The 26,309-nt window shown below is 32.6% G+C and overlaps 1 protein-coding gene across 3 annotated transcripts in view; it reads left to right on the top strand.

Annotated features, from left to right (window-relative positions):
- Nucleotides 1–26,309, top strand: part of FSTL5 (follistatin like 5) — a 706,899-nt gene that overhangs the window by 580,636 nt on the left and 99,954 nt on the right. For 2 of the 3 annotated variants that reach the window (XM_068542030.1, XM_068542029.1), the window contains exon 10: nt 18,643–18,669. The exons of the other annotated variant lie outside the window; for it this stretch is intronic. In XM_068542030.1, the coding sequence (XP_068398131.1) occupies nt 18,643–18,669 (27 nt within the window). The remainder of the gene's footprint in view (nt 1–18,642; nt 18,670–26,309) is intronic. 3 annotated transcript variants of the gene reach the window in all.

The raw sequence follows: 26,309 nt of genomic DNA, 5'->3' as shown, positions 1-26,309 counted from the left end.
TACGTGATCTGAATGTCATCAAATTGACAAGTTTACAACAATCATCAATAATCAGGGATCCCTTGCCTACAAAACAAAATATGACTCTAAGCTTTCTTATTTTGATTTATTTCCTCCATTTTGTCTGCAGGACCTTATATACCTTCAGTGGAATATTCCTATATCTCATCTCATATTACACTATGTCAATTTGCCTAATTTATTTTATGATAGAAATAGGCAAGTAATGATGATATTTTATTTATATTTCTGCAGGTATGCAGACTAAATTAGCTTATATACAGTGACAATGCTGAGTATAAGGTCTCTATGAAACTTTCAGAAAATCTATATACTAATATTTTGTTGGTGGTGTTCAGGAGAAAATGTTAGGATTCACTTTGATAATCCATAATTCCAGAGGCATTGCACTTGGTGAGTCCTTTGCAAAATAGCTGTGACAGGTAGCCCCCGATTTTCATAAATTCTATTTATGCCACTTTCTTTTACGAAAGACCTACAAATACATTAGTGTCAGCTTTCGCTAACCAAAAGAAATCCTAAGCGGATCTTCCTTTTTAGTAAGAAAGGTGAAGAGCTAAAATCACGTCCAGCCCACTTTGCAGCAGCCCTATAGAGGTTGGGAGCATCTGAGCTGGAAAACTGGCACAGCCAAGCTCCTTCCCTGGAACCACACTCAGCATCGTCTCAGCATCTCAGCATCAATCCCTCATAGCTGTGAACCGTGTCTGTGAGCACCTGTGCTTTACCTCCATTTATTTTGTCCATCCCTTAGCAAGATATGTTCTAAGGTAATTGCTTCTTCACTTTATAACATTTTGGTTTGTGAAAGGTTTCACAGGAACCTTCTACTTTTGGATAGTGGGGAAACCTGTACTTAGGTTCAAGAAGAGGTTAGAATTATCACTCAATGATTTTCTTAGAGTTCTCTGATATAGGGATTCTGTCAGAAAATGGTGTCAATGTGTGAAGAGTTAATAAAACAAATGTGGTCTTCAAATTCCCAGGCTCCCACATGAGGGGCTGAAAGGAGGTGCCTTCTTAACATTTTTTGAAATCTAATTGATGCCATACATTTTTATCAACTGTGTACAAAGAGCCCAGATTATACATCTGTGTGCCTATTATCCTCTGTTTGCCCAGATATCTGGGTTCTGATAAGACCTAATTGTTGTACGAATATGCCAGAAAGAGTGAGTCAGACAGTTTGATTACTGTTTATCTTCCTTATTTGCTTTATTTTCCAACTTTGTGTTCATTTCCATATTTGTGTTACATAGGAAATATTACTTTACATTTGAAATGTTATTAAATATGACATTTCTTAAAAGTCACTTTTCTAACTCATGCAGTAAAATTGTGTGCCAATTTAAATACAATATCTTTCCCCTAAATTGATCTACTGTCTGTCTAATGCATACCTTTATAAATACTAAACTCTGGTATAAATAATAATAAAACTTTTGGAAACATTCTAACAATAGTACAATTTAAATAGAAAATAAATTATTAGTGAATAAAATATTTGTTTTTGTCTGAAACATATGCTTATAGAAAGTCAAAATGTGTTTCTAGATATAGTTTGGATTCAGAAGACTAAGATTATACCATACAGTAAAGAAAAAAGGTGTGTTATTTTCTAATGTAATTATTATAATGATATTCAAGTAAAGACTATATACATACATATACATATATATATCACATCCAATATTGTCTTAATTATGATTATACTAATATTAATATTAGAATATAATTTTAGGGGTATGTTTCAAAGGCAGAATAAACATCAGAAGAGAAAGTATGATTAGATTAAAATTAAGAAGTTCTAATCATAAGAATTTGCCCTCAAGATATTGTCTACCTAAAAAATTAATAAGAACTTAGTATCATAGATTGCTCAATAGATAGATAGATAGTTATAGATGAAACAAACCAAAGAAAACTAGGCAGTAGTTTTAAAAAGACTTTTCAGATAGAAGGAAAGATGAAGTCTCAATATATATTATGAAAAGATGTTAATCCTCATTAGTTTTCAAGGAAACACACTTTATAATCACAGAGAAATGCCATTTTACATCTATCAGAATACCAAAAATAAAAAGCTACAAAACACCAAGACTTGATGTGATTTGGAAAAATAGGACTCATTATCCACTGCTAGAGGTAGTGTCAGTTTCACCTCCCTTTGGAAAGCACTTTAACATTATCTGTTCAGATTTGCATATGCCTTGGAACCCAGCAATCACACGTCTTAGAGAAATATTGAATTGCCATACATTCAGAAGTTATTTAAGAAGAACCTGCCACGTACTTAATATTTTGCTATAATTTAGTTTCATTTTTGTCTTTTAATTACTTCCGTATTTCCATGGTAACTAACTTAATTTAAATACTTTTTACAATGGCTGTAATTTGATTTATGTAATTTAAATGTGTGTGAAGTTGTTACATTCCCAAGTGTGTGAATACTATTTCAAAATTAATCCAAACTTATTTATTTGTTTTCTAATGTCTATTAGAAAAGGGATATTTACAAAATTTATAAAATTAAGAGTTTTCATTGTAAGGCGAACAAAAAATCTACAGGGAACGATAGGTTTGTTCATTTGTGTTTTCACCTATGAAATATTCACTGAGGAAAGAACAAACATGCAAACAAACATGCTGCTAGCATATGGCTAGCACTGAATAAGACAACTCTGTACTTTCAGAAAGACTATAGTTTAATGCAGTTAGAAGTAAAGGACAGCTATAATACATGGTAGAATAACATAATTGTTGTAACAGACATACAAGTCAAGTGGGATAGGATTGCAACCACAGAATCATCAAATTCCAACTGAGTTGCATTGCATAATGTTTATTGAGGTGATGACATTTGAGCTAATATTTGGTGGCTGTAGCGATACCTCTGCAGCTGGGGACTTAAAAGTATATCAACTCAGGGAAGAGTATAAACCCACGTGGTGTGTTTTATTAACTTTGTGTAATATACTCGTAAAAAGATTTGCTGGGAATTTGCAATACATGGTGAGAATAAATTATTGGGTAGAACCAGATTAAGGGAGGTGTTGAACTTTGTGAATAGAAAAAGTCAAATGAGGAGTCATTTACATGCTATATTTCTGCAAAGGTAAAAATTCTTTTCTACATAGTCATTATCTAGTATTTAGATAAATATCACAATAAGCATTTTTTGTTGCATATCTCATTGTTAATATATAGTAGACATTTGAGTAATTTTTTTTTTTTTAACCTGAGCAGGATTAACCAAATTCAAATTGCCAACATGGTATATAAGACCAACAGTCTTTTATGTTGACTATTTAATCCCAAGACAGAATATGTGTTGTGCTGCTGGATACAACCCCTGTGAGCATTCAGTATGAGGTTTGACCGTCTTCCTCTACTCATCTTTTGAAAACTATTTTGCATAATGGCATTTCCCAAAAGATAGTGTTACTTGATTTATCAGCCTATTTGAGCTTCTAAGAAGAAAACATTCATAAAATATTATTTTTAATAAATAATCATATTAAAATAGTCAAGGACTAAAATTATGTCTTAGGCTGCTTGTGCCTATTAATTTGTATCCATTAAATTAGAGCAAAGCTAACACTGAAAAGATTCTATTTTAATAATAGATAAGAGATAATCTACTGCTGACTTTATGCTTTTGTGGCCCCTGAGCAATGTTTACTTCATACCAATGGGTACAATGTTGGCCAGGACACAATTCTGGCTACAGAAACTAATCTTTCTGAAAACAGTTTGTTTGATATATAAATAAGTGGATACTCTGCTCATTAATTTGTTTTTAGAACATTATTATTCTACTCCAAACTATTTGATTAGACTCATATTTTTAGCACATGCTTGCTTTATTTTGCTTTTTTAAAATTAATTTTTATTGGAGTGTAGTTGCTTTACAATGTTGTGTTAGTTTCCACTGTACAGCAAATTGCTTTCTTAAAATTATTAGAGAAATTAACTCAATTAGAGATATTGATAGAAATAAAATTTTAATGGCTCCAGTATTCTAAGGTACTTGGCACAGTGTCTAGCACATAATAAGGGCTCAGTAAATGTTCCTGATTACTGATACTGTTATTATTCTGCTTCAATAATTTTAGTTTTAATTTTTTCTTAAATATATTGAACAATGGATAAAAATTATGTAAATGGTAAAAATGGGTAAAAGTGAAAAATGCTAGGAATAGGACTATTCAAGAAAGTGTTACAGATTAAATATTTTATATTTGTTTTTAACAGCAAACTATTTTGAGGTTCAGGTTTACTTAGGAATTACTTATACCTTTATTAACATGTATCGCAACTGGCGATTTCTTTACTCTTGTATCTTACATAGTCTGGTACTCCTGTGAAGCTAAATTCCCTTCTTGAATCTCCTAGTCACATGGAAAATTGTATGCTCAAGTTGGAAAAAATGCCCTTGGAGCAAACATTTCAGAGTTTTATTCAAATCTGATCATTTTCCTTTGATGTTCTTTCTTGTAGAATGTGGGAGAGGTAAGTTTCATACGGATTGTTAGTAAAAAATATATATACATATATAGGAGGGAAACCGTTTTTTTTTTTAAACATCTTTATTGGAGTATAATTGCTTTACAATGGTGTGCTAGTTTCTGCTTTATAACAAAGTGAATCAGCTATACATATACATATATCCCCATATCTCCTCCCTCTTGGGTCTCCCTCCCACCCTCCCTATCCCACCCCTCTAGGTGGTCACAAAGCACCGAGCTGATCTCCCTGTGCTATGCGGCTGCTTCCCACTAGCTATCTGTTTTACATGTGGTAGTGTATATAAGTCCATGCCACTCTCTCACCCAGCTTACCCTTCCCCCTCCCCATGTCTGTTATTTGTAGTGAGGTGGATGGACCTAGAGTCTGTCATACAGAGTGAAGTAAGTCAGAAAGAGAAAAACAAATACCATATGCTAATACATATATATAGGGAAACTGTTTTTATATCACATTCTGGAAGTCATGCCTGACTGCATCTTATTTTCAAGAGTGAGCAATAATTAAAGGTTACACGTGTGGAGTCCCGGTGGTATCAGAAGGCTTCAGCTGAAAATGCTCTCCTGTTTCAGTGCCAGCGTTCACTCTTCCCACAGCACAGCTGGCTACACTACTGCTACTTGGCCTAGTTTATTTCTCTTCCTGTCACTTCTCTCTGAGCATCTTTGACCCCGTTCTCTTTTACTCTGTTGCAGTCACTGCAGCTGCTGGAGTATCACTGTTGTTTGTTCTGACCTTTTTCCAGTTCTGGCAATGGAAGGAAGAAGGGCAGCTGGCATTGTTCTCTCTTACTAATACAGAATCTGTGTTGTGTGGGAGTGGGGATGGGAAAGGAGGGGAGAGAGGAAAGAATTAGAGGAGAACAGAATAGTTTATTCCTTTTTTTAAATTTTTTTGTAATTGAAGCATAGTTGATTTACAATATTGTGTTATTTTCAGGTTGTAAAGCAACTATACCCCAATTTAAAAAATAGTTTGTTCCTTTTATGATTTTCCACCATTTGTTTCTCCAGTGTAACAGTTTGAAGTAGCAGCTCCCAGGAGTAGCAATAAGGTTTCAAATTAAGAAGACGATACACGTTAAAGTAATATGGGTAGTAACTCCAAATTTCTAATCTTAATGTGTAGTGGTGGTTTCTTTACCTGGTTTTAGACACTGACGTCACTTCTTCATGTTTTAATTTTCCCTTCTAACGTGATGAGGAAGAATTTTGTTTCTCAATCTCATCTTCAGGCATTTAAAACCAGGGATGACAATGTCTCACAGAGAAGGCTTTAGGCTCCTGAACGATTCGGGATTTAAAATCAGGTAGCGTTATGACCAAGAATTTTAATGGGACAACGTAAGAAGCATAGAAAAAACAAAAACGAACAAACAAAAAACTGTGGATGACTTCACACATTTTTCTGGTTTCACTATATTGTCATCCCTCTTTAAATACACTATTGAATCTTTTTTTTTACTTTCAAATTTAAAAAATTAACAATTTTTAAGGTTACTTTCCATTTACAGTTATTACAAAATATTGATTATATCCCCTATGATGTACAATACACCCTTGAGCCTATCTTACACCCAATGATTTGTGCCTCTCACTTCCCCACCCCTATGTTGCCTCTCCCCACTGGTAACCACTAGTTTGTTCTCGATATCTGTGAGTCTGCTTCTTTTTGGTTATATTCACTAGTTTGTTGTATTTTTTAGATTCCACATATAAGTGACATCATACAGTATTTGTCTTTCTCTGTCTGACTTATTTTACTTAGCATAATGCCTTCCAAGTCCATCAATGTTGCTGAAAATGGCAAAATTTCATTCTCTTTATGGCTGAGTACTATTCCATTGTATATATACACCACATCCAGTCAGCTGTTGATGGACACTTAGGTTGCTTCCATATCTTGGCAACTGTAAATAATGGTGCTATGAACATTGGGGTGCATGTATCTTTTCGAATTCCTTTTTGCTTTTTGTGGATATATACCTGGGAGTGGAATTGCTGGGTTGTTTTGTAGTTCTGTTTTTAGTTTTTTGAGAAATCTCTGTACAGTTCTCCAGAGTGGCTGCACCAATTTACATTCCCACCAACAGTGCACAAGGGTTCCCTTTTCCCCACATCCTCGCCAATATTTGTTATTTTTGTTCCTTTTGATGATAGCCTTTCTGACAAGTGTGAGTTAATATCTCATTGTGTTTTTTTTTTTTTTTTTTTTTTTTTCTCATTGTGGTTTTGATTTGCATTTCCCTAATGACTAGAGACGTTGAGCATCTTTTCATGTGCCTGTTGGCCACCTGCATGTCTTCTTTGGAAAATTATCTATTCAATTCTTCTGCCCATTTTTTAATGTGGTTGCTTTTTGTTTTTTGTTTGTTTGTTTTGATGTTGAGTTGTATGAACTATTTTTATATGTTGTATATTAATCCCTAATCGGTCATATCATTTGCAAATTAAAACACCATGAGTCTCACTTCATTCATCTAAATAATATGTTTTTAAAACAGGTAGGTAAATTATAATAACTAGGGACCTCCCTGGTGGTCCAGTGGTTAAGACTTCATCTTCCAATGCAGGGGGTGCGGGTTTGAGCCCTGGTTGGGGAGCTAAGATCCCACAGGCCTCGCAGCCAAAAAACCAAACATAAAACAGAAGCAGTATTGTAACAAATGCAATAAAGACTTTAAAAAATGGTCCACATCAAAAAAATATTTTAAAAAATCCTAATAACTAGGATACATCAAGAATTTTAAGAAAACAGAGTAGTAAGTGACAATGCCCTGAAAAGTTGAGAACCTAACAGCTTATGATGTCATTTTAGGCAGGACCTGCCATTTGCTCTCCACTAATGTGAGCAAAACAAAGAGACTAACGTCTTTTGAGTAAATACTACTTTCAGAATTATGTCAGATAGAAGAAAAATTATCCCAGAAAAAATAGTAAGAGAGACATCAGGCTAACATTGAATTGGCCTAATCCTATTCAACAAAAGACTCAATGAACAAGTTGGATGTGCTGTGTACAGCTAACTCATCTTGGGACCATCAGGATATTTTGTAATTTAAGATCACAAGTTCTTCCATGACTAAGCTGAAATTCCTTTATGAATGCCATTATTAGTTTGTAATTCTCCAATTAACATTTTTACATCAAAATTCTTACTATATAACACATATCTGGGTTCTCTATCATAAAACTGTATGAGAACAAAGACATATTTAAGGTACTTTGGTGAAGAAAATTTCAGTTCTAGGGTTAGCCATCCTTCTAATCCACAATACGTGACCTTATTGCTATAGGATGGGGATTTAACAGATTGAGAATGTCAGGTTTCACATTATTGTTTTACAGTGCCGAGCCTGGAACTATTGTGTAAAAGCAAATCAAAAGCAATATGGAATTCACTTTAATCAACACAGTGTAAACACTTGAACCAATTTTAAAAAGCAAATTGAATTTACTATGGAACTTGCCATTGGCCTGCTAATAAGGCTTTTCATATTTGAGAAAGAATGTCTGAAGAGGCATGTAAATATCTGTTCCTCCACACTGTGTACACTCAAATGTTATAGTATTTCTCTGCATTACAAGACAAGATATATAAGCCATATTACTGCTGCAAGTTGCTTCATTTTTGAGTCATAATTTACAGTTCTTATCTTTGAAGTTATGTTTATATGTATGTTTAGCAAAAATACATATCCATTTTCAAAAAATTCATGTGCACTTATGTATATAAACATATGTGTTGTGTGTATACATACACTAGTGTGTTTGTGTATGTGTGTGTGCACATGCCAGGCACTGTTCTAAGCAACTGAATATTTTTAGCTCGTTGAATGCTCATAAAATCTTCATACTGCCTGATTTTCTGTTCTGTGTCATGCAATTTCTTTAGAAATCTGTTCCAAGAAGAAGTTAACCTCTGTTAACTTATAATCAGCTTGTTTTATGAGACATTATGTCATCTTCTATATGAACACTTTCTCAGGCAGTGTAAAGTCCAATATATTTTTAAATCTTGTGATGACTAGAAATTTCCAATGCTAAGGTTATGGCCTACTTCAGTGATTATGTTGTTTAGGTGTCTGCTGACTTTCATTGCCCTGTTTTATATCTGTTTTATAATGTCTTTAGAGATAAGCAAATGTAACCGAATTAAAAACTATATATTTAACCAGAATGCCTTAAATATCATGACATTTAATGCATTTGTGGATTGTAATTGTAATGTGTAATTTCCCTCACAAAATATTTATCTAAAAATCTTCACTTATCTGAATGATAAATAACTTTTTAATGTAGCCAGTTTCCTTCAGAGAATGGATATCTTTTATTTTATACCATGTTTAAATATAATTAGATCTATACGTTAACATTGTATGTAATATAAATATATTAAATATATATATTTGAATACATATTAAATAGTGGGGAGTTCAGAATATGAGAGGAGGGATAAAAATTGCTAGAAATAATACCCTTTTAAAAAACTGATATTCATTGCTACAGCTTTAAAGTCTACCATCTTTAATTATTTCTTTGCACATATGCTAATTAACATCCAAGTAGTCTTCTATTTTTCTAATAATTTTGTTCTCTCAAATGATAATAAAGAGAATCCTCTGGTAGCCCTAATAATAGGTTAGAATATACTTTTATGCAACTTTTTTTTTTTTTTTTTTGGCTACCTCTCTGTTCATTTAATTTCTATAGGTATGATGATCTTGAGTTCTGCTTAGGAGATATATATATATATGTATATAAAATATTATGTGCCACATACTACTTAAAATGTGTTATAATCATTTTATTTTTCAAATTCTCTAATTCACCATGTGGTATATTTTCTAAATGAGGAAGTCAAAGCAAAAGAGGAAGTAACTTTGCTTGCCATCTACCTAAAATAGCAGGGTGTATAAGTGAATTAGAAGGCACAGTTGTTCTCTTATATATCTGCAGCTAATTACCCACAGTTGTTTAATACTGTCACTGTTTATTGTTTATCACGTAAAAACCACAGCCAGTCATTTGTGTGAAGAATTCTCAAAATCGAGTCGCTTCCTGACAGTAGTAGGCTTAGAATTTCTATATTAAGAGAAGCTTAGGTCTTGGCAATCTCACTAAGAGAAAGTTAGATTTTCTCGATGTTTGCTTAGTAAGCAGTCTGTTACACTAACATTGTGTGGTGTCCAACATGGTCCTAATGTTCCTCCTCTTCTGTTTCACTCACCCTTGTAGTCTCTTCCCACATTGAAACAGATCAGGTCTCTATCATAAATAAAGTAGGATACAGGAGAAGGTGTATGGCTTTTGAAGATGGTTCATGAAGGGCATTATGGCTCTGCCTTGCTCTCTTGGATCACTTATTATGGAGAAAGCCAACTGCCAGCATAGGGGGACACTTAAGCAGCCTTGGGGTGAGTCCCAGGAGTAAACTGAGACCTCCTGCCAACAGCTGGCACCAAATTCCCAGCCAGTCAAGTGAACCTGCATGGAAGTGGATCTTCCAGCCCAAGTCAAGCCTGCAGATGACTGAAGCCTCATGAGAAACCCCAAGCCAGAGCGCCCCCTCTGTCCAAAAAACCTCCATAAAGACATAAATGCTTTTTGTTGTTTTAAGCCGCTGAGTGTGAGATACTTTCTTACTCATCATGTTATAACCACTGCAGACACTATGCTTACTTTGTTTGGCATTGGAAGGAAAGATGGGTACCGTTTTAATTTGTTTCAGGCGATGGCTTAAATCTTTGACATGGGAATAATTCTTTTTAAAAAAAAAAATTATTGAACTATAGTTGATTTACAATCTTGTGTTGAATGTCTGCTGTACAGCAAAGTGACTCAGTTTTATATATATATATACATATATAACTGTTTCCATGTCTTGGCTATTGTAAATAGTGCTGTTATGAACATAGGGATGCATGTATCTTTTCAAATTCTAGTTTTGTCTGGGTATATACACAGGAGTGGGATGGCTGGATCATATGGCAACTCTATTTTTAGTTTTTTGTTCCATACTGTTTTCCATAGTGACTTCAACAATTTACAAACCCACCAACAGTATAAGAGGGTTCCTTTTTCTCCAAACCCTCTCCAACATTTATTATTTGTAGATTTTTAAAAGATAGCTATTCTGACTGGTGTGAGTTGGTATCTCATTGTTGCTTTGATTTGCATTTCTCTAATTAGTGCTGATGAATATCTTTTCATGTGCCTATTGGCCATCTGCATGTCTTCTTTGGAGACATATCTATTTAGGTCTTCTGTCCATTTTTTGATTGGCTTGTTTGTTTTTTTTGTTATTGAGTTATAGGAGCTGTTTGTGTAGTTTGCAAATTAAGCCCTTGATGGTTGCATCATTTGCAAATATTTTCTCCCAGTCCGTAGGTTGTCTTTTCATTTTGTGGTTTCCTTTGCTGTGCAAAGCTTATAAGTTTGATTAGGTCCACTTGTTTATTTTTGCTTTTATTTCTATTGCTTTGGGAGATGGACCTAAGAAAACATTGTTATGATTTATGTTGATGAATGATTTGCCTATGTTTTCTGTTAGGAGTTTTATGGTGTCTTGTCTTATATTTAAGTCTCGAAGCCATTTTGAGTTTATTTTCGTGTATGGTTTGAAGGTGTGTTCTAACCTCAGTGATTTACATTTGGCTGTCCAACTTTCCCAACACCACTTGCTGAAGACACTGTCTTTTCTCCATTGTATATTTTTGCCTCCTTTGTCGAAGATTAATTGTCCATAGGTGTGTAAGTTTATTTCTGGGCTCTTTATTCTCTTCCATTCATCTGTATTTCTGTTTTTGTGCCAGTACCATGCTGTTTTGATTACTGTAGCTTTGTAGTATTGTCTGAAGTCTAGGAGGGTTATGACTCCAGTTTTGTTCTTTTTGCTCACGATTGCTTTGGCAATTCTGGGTCTTTTAGTGTTCCATATACATTTTGGGAGTATTTGTTCTAGTCCTGTGAAATATATCATACTTTTTTTTAAATAGGTATTGCATTAAATCTGTAGATTCCTTTGGGTAATATGGCCATTTTAACAATATTAATTCTTCCAGTCCAAGAGCACTGGATATCTTTCCATTTCTTTAAATCATCTTCAATTCCCTTTATCTGTTTTTATAGTTCTCAGCATATAAGTCTTTCACCTCCTTGGTGAAGTTCATTCCTAATTATTTTATTTTTGTTGATGTGATTGTAAAAGAGATTGTTTGTTTACATTCTCTTTCTGATATTTCATTGTTAGTGTAAAGAAATGAAACTGATTTCTGTATGTTAGTCTTCTGTCCTGCTACCTTGTTGAATTCATTTATCAGTTCTACTATTTTGTGTGGAGTCTTTAGGTTTTTCTATATATAGTACCACATCATCTGTGTATAATGACAGTTTTACCTCTTGACATGGGAATAATTATTACATTGTCTTGGTTTCAATCTGACTCACTTTGTTGCCAGGAGTAGACTCTCTCTCTTTGGTTAAGTATAGGTTATTTTAAAATGGATGTGAATGTTGAACCGGCAATGTGAAGCAGTCAGAGATGTATCTGCATTCAGAACCCAGAAACCAACTTTACATAGTCAGACAACGGCTGAGACTCTTGCTTCTCCCATGGGTTGCATGGGTCTTCCTCCTGTTCACGTCTAATTGAATCCTGATCTGCATGAGCACAAATTATCACAGCCTTAATTCTATGTCATGGTGCCTTTTGCTATGCATTCTTACAATTCCAGTTCTCTGTACTCCTGGCTTTCTAAAATGATTTCTTGATTCAAATTACACCCCCAAAAGAATATTATTATCCTATGTCATCACTTCATAGAATTTAAAACCATGGAGTCATGGCTAGTTTCAGGTTGTATGCTTTAATGTAAGCTTGGCACTATAGCCTAATCAGCTAAGTCTAGACACTAGGTTGGGAATCTGTAGTCTTGGGAGAATCGTCTTCAGTCAGTGCTAAAAGAGTGACAGTTTCACTTAAAAGTGACTTTGAATTTGGCATATGGCAGGCAGTGTATTTGGCATATCTTATATAGTTTCCATCCCCAAAATAGTATGTTTTAATGTCTCATTTCCTTGTCCATATGTACATTCAAAGAAATTTCAACTACCATGACACTAACCACACATTTTTCCAGATACATTAAATTTTTATCTATATTTTCTTTTGCCATTGCCCTTTTTCATTTGCCTTCTGAGGTTAAGTCAAGTTTTTAAGGCCAAATGGAGAAAGAGTCAATAAGACATCTAGCTACAATGTTACACTTACCTAAATGTAGCTTATCAAAACATGTTTTGCACTGGTGCCAACCTTACACTTTCAGACAAAGGCAAGGATGAGCAAAACACTTATTTAGTTGAATGAGTAGCCAAGAAAACTAGCTGCTCAGTGCTATAGCATGTTGCGCCATAATTAACTAGGTAATTGCTTTTGCTTAAGTCATATTCACCCTCCACATGTGTTTTCTCATAGAGACAGCATACTTAGTATATGGCATCCATCATTTGACTACAATTGCACGTCCCTAATTTACAAAATAAAGCAGTTTACGAAAAGAGCATTAATAAAAGTTCCTGGTGTCTATGCATCTGTTCCACTGAACCACATTTTCATTATAAGACATACGTTATCTCCAAAAGGAAATTTACACTTCAGTTAAGTTGTGGATAAGTATTGAATACTGGAGTTCCGTAACTTTGAGGTTGTCATTATCTAATTATAAATGAAAGATTTCAGGACAGATAATGTAGGTATGGTACATTATGGAAGGCCACAGATGTTTCACAGGATTCCATATGTAGAGAAAAAGAGTCATTTAACCCAACTCCTGGTTCCAGACAGGCTAACTATAGATAAAAGCTAAGTTGGATCTTAAAGGACAATTAAGGTCAAGTTAGGTGAAGAATTTTGGGGAGGCTATTCATGCAAATGTAATACATGCGTAAAAATGAAGAGATTCAAAATGACTTGATGTTTGGAATGTGACTTTAGGATGACACAGGCATATCGTGGAAGACCATGTGTGCTATGCTAAAGATTTTGAGCTTACACACACACACACACGCACACACACAGACACACAAACACAGATACATGCATTATGTTTTTAAGCAAATGAGTGGCATCATCAAGCCTGCATTTATTATAGGTTGCTGTTTATATTTTATGAAGAATAAATTAATGTGACAAAATAGAGTTATTCTAATCTACAAGCAGCTATTAAAAATGTAAAAATTATCAAAGTTACATCCCAATAGATAAGCGATTAAGGATATAAATAGAGGAAAGTTTTATTTATATATGTGCAAGCAGAGTCAATATAATTTAAAAGCAAACTAATATATGTAAGAGATAGTATTTATTCACACTTGGTAAGCTTGCACACACATGCATGCTCATACACACATACACATTAATAGTCCACCTTGAGTGCGGTGGGATGAATACTTTCCTGGACAGCTGGTGGTGCTGACAGCAACCTTTTGGAAATCGACCTGGCAACAGGTGTCAATGGCTTTAAACATAGCCAGATGTCTTGTAGAGCTGTATGCTAATGGAAGTAAGTAGCTAGAAAGAGGGTCATTGCAGTGCACACACACACGTACACGTACATATACATGCATACATCTATATGACTGATCGACCAAAAATATTTATTGAGTCCCTATCACTTATACTAGTCTTTGATTTAGGTACTAGGTTTAAGGTGACAAACAATGAACAATTGTATTTTTAAAAAGTAGAAATCCATATGATGGAATAGTGCACAGTGATTAAGATTAGACTAGCCAGGTTATGATAAGTGAATTTTTATCTGTCACATATTTATATATTGTGTCAGAAACTCCCCCTTTCATGTACACATTTATGTAAAAATTAGAAAAATAATGAAAAGTCATATAAGGAAAATAGACTTGGTTATTTTACCTGTGTAATTGAATTCAAAGTATTTTTTTAATGTAATGCACGTTCTGACTTTGTACAATAAATATATAAAACACGTTCTAAACAGACAATAACAATACATGACATTTTTAAATTAAGTATTTTCAGAATAAGTTTTATCTTTATAAGATTTATTCTCTTGATCTAGGAATAATATAGTGTCCCATCTAGTGTACTTTTAGTGAATGTTACACTTGATTTGCTATTTTTTTTATATTTTAGTAAATCGTTGATATATTATACTTTGAGGCTACTGTAAATGAAATCTTCTATTGTATCTTCTACTTCTTACATAAGAATGTAGAATTTGGGGGTATTTAGCTTATGTCTTGTCACCTAACTGAATCCTCTTGCAATTTTTATGTGTAATTTTAATTTAACCTTTGTGACTCATTTTAGCTTCAAATTTTGATTATTTTATGTACAAGTTTACATGCTTATATAATTTATATTTGTTTCTGGGCTTAATAAAGTGGTTCGTCAAAATAAATTTCTAGTTAATTTTTAACATTTAACAAACACATTTATATTAATATAAAATATGCCTCTACTCTTAGTTTGCCAGGTTACTAAGAGTATATTACACTTAGTAATATGTGATACATTTCATCAGGTTACGTTTTTAAATTTAAATTATATTTGTCATTCTCATTTGATATTCTAATATATTATATCAGATGAATTTATTTCTTAACTAAATTTCTACCAAATCTTTTTTTCATTCCAAGAGGATTCCTGTCTATGATCAAACTTTTAATATCCTGGTGAATTTCACTTGCATTTTACTTGTCATTTTTGTCATTAGTGAAAGTATCCTGTAATTCTCTTTGCTTTGCTCCTATTATCACTTATTGGCATCCCTTTTGCTGACTTTCCAAACTGAATGGGAACGTTTTCATCTTGATCTATATTCTAACAACACTGAATACAACTGGAATTATATAATTCTTGAAAGTAAGTACTTTTTATAGAAGCCTTAGACTCTAAGAGCATCTTGGGAAGAAACTATTTTTGAAAGTGGTTTAATTAGCACCATGGTTATTTTTATTCAAGTTTCTTCTTTACGTTCAGTTTGGATATTTATAGTTCCTTGGAATTTTTATGATATAGAGATTATCAAATTTATTACCAAAAGATTCTACATTAATTTAAAATTATCATAGCTACAAACATTTCTTCTTTCTTCCCTCTTTCCCGACTTCCCATCTCCTCCTCTTTCTACTTTTTTCCTCTCTCTCTCTCTCCCTCCCTCATATATTTTGTTCAGTGATGCATTAATTAAGCCTATGCATTATCTTTTGGCCAAAAGTCTTTGGGTCTACATATTGAATTTTATTTTTGCATTTTTGTTGTTTTATATGAATTATGATTATATTTGATTTTTTTAATATTTAATTTGTTGAAGAATTTAGTGGGTTTAAATACTTGTAATACATTTTCATATTTGCTTTATTGTTGTCAGAAAAAGTCTTAACAATTTATGATTATTGGAATATACCTACAGAATACAGAAAGATTTTCTATTTTCCAGTTACTTTGTGACTACTCTTGATTATCTTTCAAGAAAACTTGAAAACACTTCCTGTTTTTATCACAGAACATTCATTATGAAAACACTAATTTAGTCATAATAACTGTATTATTGAAACTTTGTGTTTTTTCCCTTCATTTTTCAAATACCAAAGGTGATGAGTTAAAGAAGCAGAATATGATGGTTGGTTTATAAATTTTGTATCTAGTCCTCATAATTTTGCTTCATATTTTAATATTATGCTTTTAGTTTATATAATTTTAAATTCATTATATAGTGCTTTGAATTTTACCTTATCTGGTATTAATATTACAAACCATGTATTTTTGGTACTTTCTCATAAATGATTGCATGTCTTAAAAATATCTGTCGTTAGTCCTTTAAAATAGGAGTGCTTGCGAATTCCCTGGCAGCCCAGTGGTTAGGACTCTGTGCTCTCAATGCTGAGGGGCCGGGTTCAATCCCTGGTCAGGGAACTAAGATCCCACAAGTGGCAGGACGAAATAATAAGAATAATAATAAAATAGCAGTGCTTTGACATACCCACTAGGGTTTATACATGCTTTTCCTGTGTCTGGGAGTCTGATTCCTACAACCCTCCCTGGGTTCCTCTTCTTCATGTTTCAGACTTCACCTTCACCATCACCATTAAGGACGTTTCCCCCAGTTTCACTGATCATGCCTAATCCACTCGTTAAAAGCGTTCACATTACTGTGTTCCTTTCTTTCATAACATATTAAATTTGTAATTTTGAAATTACATGATTTGAATCCAGTTTTTTTTTTTTTTTTTTCCCCCCTCAACTAGTGTATAAATTCGATTAGCACAGAGCCTGGGTCTGTTTTATTCTGTGTATGGTAGCGCTGAATACAATGCCTGGCACACGATTGGCACACCATATTCCATTGGTGGATATATGAGGAAACATAGGTATACTTACCTTTGTTTATAAGCCGGAAAAATAAAATTAGTCTAATCATGGCTCCATCTTTCCTGAGCCTACCGAAGAAAATTTAATCTCCTGTGCACCATGTAATATAAAAGACTTTCTTGACCTTGTCAGGGTCAAATTCTCCAGCTGTATCTTCTATCAGTTTTGCCCTCCAAATATATCCAATTACTTAAATTTCGCTGAATACGTTATAACGTTTCCCGTTGATATACCTTGAACATCTCATGCCTCCTGCACCCGACATCCCCTTGTAAGCTTGGGTGGCATTATCTTGCTCGAGCATCAGCAGCCCAATGAAGTGGTCCCTCCACTGCCCAGCTTCTGCCACTTGAGGGTGACTATCCCGTCCTGCCCCTTGCCACCGAACCTGATATTTGTTTCTTTAATTGCACTTATCACATGCTTATAATCATTTTTGGCATGGTTCTCTCCTTTCTCAGGTCCATGTTCTCTCCTTGTGACTAGGATCTGTCCTTTTACATATTCATTCCAAGCACACCATAGGCAACAAGAACAGCAGCACAAAATGTGCTGAAGGGATGCAAGTACCATGAATGCATATTTGAATAAATATTCCTAAAGAATTAAAAATGCCAAGAATCTCAAAAAAATGCTTACTCTACAAAAAAGTATTTTTTATACTATGGTAGGTGCTGAAGACTGCATGACTTGGACCTCCACCCTCCAGCTAGGAGTGCTAGATTCCAGTCTTGGCTCTGCTACACTGACGATCAGGGTTTAGTTTTAGAAAAGTGATTATGTTTAATATGGTTAACATATGCAGGAAGTAATTAGATGCGGATGAGCTCTTCCTTTAGTTACATTTTCTTTTCGCCAGTATTATTCTGCTTTGAAAGTGTATAAGTACACCTGAAACTAATAGAATTGTAAATCAACTATACTTCAAGAAAAGAGAAATTATATAGAATTAGATAAATTTGGATTAGTAAGGGAATCAGGCATTTGGTTGAGAATATGTTTAATTGGTATTTTTCTTTATTTCTGTCTTAATACTTTAACTCTATGTTGATTTAGTCCCTATACAGTATTTAATAAACCTATTGTCCAGGAATAATTTAATATGAAGCATTATTGTGCATTGAAATAAACAAGATATATTTAGATATATTTTATTATGCTGGCTTAAAAAGTGAAAGCATATACTACTTAAAAATAGGCTATTTCTGCGTTCAAAATCCTGTATTTATAAGAACTCATCTTGCTCAGGAATATTGCATATTATGTTGAAGCATTACTTATAATTATTGAGAATTCTAAAATTATAACTGTTTCAATTAGTAACTTTTAACTAAGCTGTCAGATAAATAGTCTTTACTAATGTGTGTTCTAAAGATATATTTTATTAAAATTAACTTAAATATCCCATTATTTTCAGTGATACATAAATTTTTTTTTGTTTATTAACAAAATCTTTATTCCAAAGAAGAATTGGCTATTTCAAGACATGAATAGAACATTATTATACTCCCAGCATTTTACTGTTTTATTAATATAGATCGTTGAGTTCATCCTCACTATTTTTATGTGCATGTTCTGTCTTAGAGATTGTGACCTCTTTAATAGTTATTTATATTACTATGTAATTGAATCACTCTTTACTCATTTTTCTTTTTCTCCTTTTTTCTTTTAAACATGCTGCAGTAGCTAACATATTATGGAGAGAAGAAGGTAGTAAATTCCATTATTTTTTATATTATTGTGATTATTTTGCTTAACTTTTAGATGTATTGACTATCAGTTCTAATAATTGCCTTATTCATTTTTATTTTGACTCAATATTTTTATTTGATCATAAATCAACATTCTTCTGTAAACCTGCTACCATTAAACATATTTATAAGTCCTCATCAGCCTGATTTATTTTTGATATATAATCAGGAAGTTATATTACAATATATGGAAATGCTTTTAAGAGTATAAAATTAAAATTAGTTAAATAAATGAAAGCAAGCTTAAACATAATTTATGTAATAAACCATGATTTAGATTAGAAAAAGAAAAATTATAAAAACTATTGCCTTATGAAGGGACTATAATAAATTATTTAAGAAAATGGGTTATAAACTTGAAGGACATGGATTCAAATCCATTCTGCACTGCTATGTAACCTAGGGCTTTTTTATGTCACAAATTCCTTATCTCAAAAATAAGGGTAGTTGTTAATTCTCAATAGGGTTGTTTTATTAACTCCTTAAATATAGTCTGCACTCAATAAATGCCATCCACAGTCATTTATTATTGTCTTCGTTTTTCTTAATTAGTCACAAAGGCCGAGAGGAATGTGTTTGCCCAGGTATTCAAATAACCCAAGTGCTTTAGTTAAATTCTTAGGAGAAAATTAAGGATAAGTCATCATTACACTCCTGGTAAACAATGGCCAAAATAACTGCCTTCAGGATCCATCCTAGAAAAACTTTCTCTTCCCCAGTTATGGCTTCCTAAAATTATTGAAGCAGAATAATAACAATATCAGTAACCAGAACACATTTATTGAGCCCTTATACTGTGCTAGATACTGTACCAAGTATCTTAGAATATTAGATCCATTAAAATTAGCAAAAGGTGAGCATAACACTTGATTTTTTTTTTGGTTCTTGGTATTTCTTGCTCCTCAAATCTTTTGTAAAGGCTCCTTTAAACTCCAGTTTACTAAAGAGGTTCTGGTGTAACTTTACCTTCTCATTTTATTCCTCTTGGATATTTCACATTTGAACGTACAAATGCAATCATTACTGAAACAGATATGACATGATTAACATATGCGTTAGACATTTCTTTATACTCTCTTCCTTCTTGAGATTAAACAAATTTCTCTGGGTACCACAGATCTAGCTTTGTTAGCTAATTGCTGGGAAAATTTGAATGAATCATTTTACCTCTCTGAGCCAGACTTTTCTAAAACAATGCTTGAAATACAGTTTGGGACTCACCTTGCAAATTTGTGATATGTATATCTCCTTAAAATATGTGAAACAACTCTTCCTTATAATTTGACCTTGATAACAGTCATTAACATTATTAGTTTATAATACTCATTGATATGTAATAATAATATAATATTCTTCAGACTACCCTTAAAAGTATAGGAGACCTGCAGATTAATTAAAATCACACTGAGATTCATTTTATGAAATCATTTTTATTTATTTAAATTTTTCTTCTGTTAGTCTTTGAAGATGTATGTTCTCAATAATTATTCTCCATCAATCAGTGATGTGCTTACTCTTCATGACTTTGACACAGAATATGTGCTTGAGAAATCAGAGCTATTTAGTACGTTTTGCAGATAATTTTAAAACTTATACAAGAAATGTTTTGGGGGAAAGTTTTTAAATCTTTTATTTCACGTACAGTTATCATCAGAGCACTTTGTTTTTTGAAATAAAAAGATTTAAAATAATACGTTTGAGAAAATAATATACTTGACTCAGATTAATAGGAATCTGTAAATTACTTTTTATAATGCCACAGTTATCGGCAAGGCATTACAATTAGAAACGATTGCATGTAATAATAATGGTGGCCAGAGATAATAGACCAGCTTGAGGAATTACTGAACCCCAGCTGTGTGTACAATTATTTCATAAAAAATAATTAAAATAATAAAGAAAGTTTCCAAAGCAAATTTCTACCTCTGTTTTTAAAAGATAGAATAATAACTAATATGAACAACATTTTTCTGTGGTCCATTTTTATTTCCACACTAGCAGTGCTTTCTATTTGTATGCTTGTCTTCTTACCATGGCCAAGAGAAATTTATCTCAGGAAGAACCCATTGAAGAATTTCAAGCATTTTTAGATGAATAATAATGGAAAGAGAGTTTAAAATGATAATACCTCTCATAATGTCATATGACTTACATGCAAGTGTAAGATCTATAAAATTTTGTTTAACTGAAAAATTATTTTTAAATGTATACATCAGAATCTGGCTTATCCAGGACTTTGTGAGCTAAATCAACTTTACTGAATTTTGTGTATATTATCTTATTAATCACACGGATATTTAAGCATGAAAGGGTCCTCTGTTTTTGAGTTCACCTTTCAGTTCTTTTCTAGCCGTGATTCAAGTTAGCAGGAGTGTAAAAATACAATGTTTTCAAAGAGAAGTATCTCACTCATTTACTGACAAATATTTTAAAGAACCTACTGTATGTAGAACACTTTGAAAGCACTGGAAATATAAAGATAAGAACTAGTATCTGCTCTAAAGACGTTCTCAATCTAGTAAATTAAAGGCTAAATCGTTCTTATTGTCAACTAATTTTACTACCTATATGATTTCAAAATACACATTAAAAGATTCAGTAGGATTGGGTCTCTTCTACAATATTTTTTATGATCTTGTTATCAAATATAATCTAATAAAGTATTTCCTAGTATTTATTTAGTAGACAACAGTTTGGGTATATGTTATAAGGTCTAACAATAATAAATGTTTGTATAAGCATTGAATTAAAGGAACTTAAAACATTTTATTCACTGCAGGATTAAGCTGAACTTTTAAACATACTACTTTCAGACTCTAAGGAGAGATGTTGGGTGGTTCATTATATGACACAGAATTTTCTAAATTTATTATAACATGTAATTATTTTGATGAATACCTATAGAATCAATATTTAACTGAAGCTACTTTGGGAAATACTGGCTTGATGTGATATCCAATGATTTGAAAGCAAAAATATGTATATTGATATTTTCCATATTTATAAAAATGGTCTCTTCTATTCTTTGTAAATATTTATGAATCTATTCACACATAAATATGGTATAGAAATGGTTCAAATAAATTTCTATATTAGTTGGGCTAGTTAACACCAACCAACACCAGGTACAAGTAGACATTACAGTGAAATCTTGCAAAAAAGTTTACATCATCTGATTAGCTTTGTGAACTATAATATCACCAAAGTGGGGAAAAAAGAATAATAGGAAGCAGGTCAGCTCTTAACTCCTTTAGCCTGAGATTTTTCACATTTCGTTGTCCAGACCATTATATGCTGCAGGGGAGCATTGGAAATATAGGAGCATGCACGCCTGCTTAATGAGCTACTTGAGCCTCCTGTATAATTATTTTTAGAGACAAAAACTTGCTAAGGTTCTCAGGACCAGATTACTGTCTCACAATAATACTGGTGAAATACTTAAAATGAAAAAAGAGAGTTTTCAGAGGGTAAGTCTTCTAAATTCATGAGACTTAGTGAGTCATATAATTGGGTGAGGCAGAGACCACGCCTTCTAATGGCTGGCTGCGATGCCATCACCAAAGTGATGAAAGCTGTCAATGTTTTCATTTGCAAGTTCCCTACCTTCTCTGATGAAAACAAATGTCAAATTTTAGCGCTTCAAATTATCTCATAAACCTGTTTTCAAATCAAAAATGAATCTGACAAGAGATAACCATTTTCAGATATATGTGTATACACACACGTATGCATATATGTATACACACGTATACATGCGTACATATATAATTATACATATGATTTCACCTAATATTAACTACATAGCAAATACTCTATTATGTTATAACCTTTGCTATGTTAATTATTAAATGTGAAATGAATCATGTAAATATGCATTCAATTTTTTTCAGCATATCTTTAGAAGTTCATGAAATTGAATTCTGACTTAAAAGGACTGGTTTTAGATAATATCACTCTGACCAATATATATAATGTTCAGACAGTACCCACTTTCCTGGATTAATAGTGGCTAATAAAGAGCTTAACACAGTCACTCCCAGAATATCTGCTAGAAGAATGAGAGAGGAAGTCAGTCTAATTTTAGTTGAACATAACATAGAAATCTCATTGAGGTGTGATGGCTTGGTATTGCTATGTATGTGAAAAGGATTTTAACTCCAAAGACAGAGATACAAAAATGGGAACATTCATGAAGCAAAAATCCCTCCCTGCTGAGTTATTCAAGGTGAGAGATGCAATATAGACCATCTATTCTTGCCTATATTTTTCTTTAGCTAAAAAAAAAAAAAAGATTTCTTCTATATTAAAAATATGAGTAAGTTTAGGATCACTTGAAAGGGAAAATAATGATATAATATCAACTAATAAAGGACTTTAACACCAAACATTGATTTATCTTTGATTGGTTACCAAATCAGTGCTTTGTAGGATTATAATTTGCCATTGATCATAATTTAAATGCTAAAGTAATGGCGGTTTAAGTCAGAGGAAGGCAAACATCAGCACAAAATATTTTTGTTATTGACTTAAATATTCATCCAATAATCACACATTAACCAAATATTACTCTTGATATAAACTATGGAATATATATGTCATTTATAATACATAATGTAGCTATATTATCATGATACACTATTGTTCTTGAGAAGAAATCCTCAAAGGATTGAGACAAGAATGTGAATTATGTACATTTTTTTTCTCAGTCCATCTCATGTATTTAAAGGTGCAGTATCGGTTGAAAAACCCTCTGGGAAATACTTCTCTCTTATGAGACTGCAAGTAATTCTTGCCATGTCCTTTCTGTATAGAAAGGAAAGCAAAGAAGAAGAAGAGCTCACAAAGAAAAAACAAATTATGGATCACTTTTTTGTGCTACTGTACTTTGTTAGATTAACAATCGACCTGGAAAAGACAAAGTACCTGTGTCTGTCTTCACAGGGGATGAAAAAAGACAAAACAGCACATACCCCTAATCTTTACCGTGACTAGAGTGGTAAAGCTTTTACTGAAGTCAAGAGCCTTTGTAATAAACTGCAATAGAAAGCATCAATGAGGAGAGAATGGTAACTGAAACCTATATGGTTATCAGACTTTTGGGGACTCAAAATTATTCACAACTCCAAGAGCTTTTGTTTATGTGGGTTATTTCTATCCACTTGTATTTACCATATAAGAAATTAAAACAGAAAATTAAAATATGTATTTATTTATTTGTTTAAAATAACCATAATAAATAACCCATTACATGTAGCCATAAATACCACATTATTTGTAAAGTTATATTAAGACTCACTGTTGTACATTTTGCAAATTTTTAAAATATCTGGCTGAATAAAAGATGCTGGATTCCTATATTTGCTTCTGCATTGAACTGTTGTGATATCACTCATAACATCATATGTCAAGTAGCCTGTTGAGAACTACATTCCACATTTGGAAGCATCTAGTTTGTGAGAATGAGAGAGAAAAATGCAAATGACATCTTAGCATTATTATGAACATAGTTTTGACTTTGCAGACCCTCTGAAACGATCAACTTTGAGAACTGCTCTACTAGAAAATCAAGTTGCTCTTTTAGCAGGCTCACGCATTCATAGAATTCAATCTCGTAGAAAACTGAAATGTACTAGTAGTATATCTCACAGAGTAGATTTGAGGAAAACAGGAGGACAGTTATCACATTTTGGTTAGATGTCATTTCACCATTATTTTTCCACTGATGTTTCAAAGAAGACATAATGTCAGTCATAAAAAGAGGGACAGTTACCATTTCTTGAACTCATAGTAAGAGTTCAAGTCACTCTGCTACATGTTTTCCTTTCTCCATCTCATTTACTTCTTACAACAGCTGCATAAATCTAATTATGAGATGGAGAAATTACAGCACAGATATTACATGGGAAATAACTTTCCCACGATACAACAGTAAGTTCTATAGTCGTGATTTACCTCTGAGCTGTCTGAATTCAGAAAATTAAGTTTATCTCTCTTTGTTATATTCTCCCACACAAAAATAAAAAAAGGTTAGGGCATGGAAACTTAATAGTTATAATGAACATACACAGATATGTTATTGCTTCCTATACAGATTAAGCTAACAAACGCCCCAAAGTGAAAATCAGCATGTGTTTTCAATTACCACATCTCAAGCATCAGGTAATTCATATCATTCTATGCCTAGTATATTCAAAATAAATTATAATATTATAGCAGCAAATTTAAAATGATATATATCTGCATCATATATTCAGATTATAAATTCTGCTGCTAAAACCTAGTAATTGATGAACAAAATATGTCTAGCAAGAAAATAAATGCAAAATATCCCTCGTGTAGGTAGGGAAGAGAGGAAGACACAGATGGCTGTGAAGATAAAGTTTTATTTCATAGCAGAGTGATTGATACATAGGTGTTCAGTTTATCTTATTATTTTAACATATATTTATACATGATACTTTGTTGGCATTACTATTTCATAAACACTAGGGAGTTATATTCCCACCAAAAACAGTAAAATGCAAAAGCAAACTAAACGTTTCATAACTTTATCTGTATTTTTCAATAACTTGTAACTGGGAAAGTAGCTTATACTCTGTAAAAATGCTGATGTGTATGTAACTCATACTTTTAAAAGCAAGAAAATGGACTTTCAGTTTTGAAAGTGATTTGGATGGATTAAGCGAGTTTTAGAGGAAAATACAGCTCAAGAAATTTCATCTGTGGAATCCCACTGACTGTACTGTGCACAGAATATAGTAAAGTAACACAATAAAAATATCCATAGGAATAAGGGCAGGGAATACTTCAAGAAACTTTGCAAACTGTCTGGACTTAGAGTAGTTGTCAAGTTCAAACACATTCAGACTCCTGACTGTGGAGCAGAATCGTGCAGTACCTGAAGGAGAATATAGTCATGTTCATTAAAAAATGTTACGAGCTTTGTATGTAACTGACACAACTGAAAATCAGATACAAGTTTCAACTACCAGTATTGTTAATTTGCTAGTCACTGATACATAGCACACATCAACGTTCTGACAATGTTTGCACAGAAGCTTGCTAATACAAATCAATTTTTTGCATAAGAGGTTTTTGTAAGTTGTATCCTTTTGGTATGGAATTGATCCCTCTGTATTCAAAGCTATAATTATAAATTGTAGCTGACAACTCTTAAATTTTATTTTATGAAAACATAACTTGAATTTAGTTCTTGCTACTTCTGCTACTGTTCTGGAATATCTTATTGTAACATTGTGCACTCTGGAATTAAAATGCACAATTAACTGATAAAGATTGCATGTATTAAAATATGAGGACTGTAAAATATTTATAAAACAATAATAAGATGTGCCAAAATAATCTGGATCATTTAAAATATATATGCATTATTAGTTAGAAATAATTTCACTCTGTATAAACACCAATAAAGTGATAATTATAATCAAATACATTTTCCTCTGAATCATAAGAATAGATGGTGACTTTTAAAATTAACTAGGAACATATTTAACAAAAATAAATGTGGCTTAAGTTGAATAAACAAATTTTTTTTTTTTTTTTTACAAATCAATAAACTTTTATTGTAATCCTCAGGCT

The sequence above is a fragment of the Eschrichtius robustus genome, chromosome 4 (assembly GCF_028021215.1).
Source record: "Eschrichtius robustus isolate mEscRob2 chromosome 4, mEscRob2.pri, whole genome shotgun sequence".
NCBI lineage: Eukaryota > Metazoa > Chordata > Mammalia > Artiodactyla > Eschrichtiidae > Eschrichtius > Eschrichtius robustus.
The sequence above is the reverse complement of the archived record's forward strand: the minus strand, read 5'-3'. Positions and strand labels throughout refer to the sequence as shown.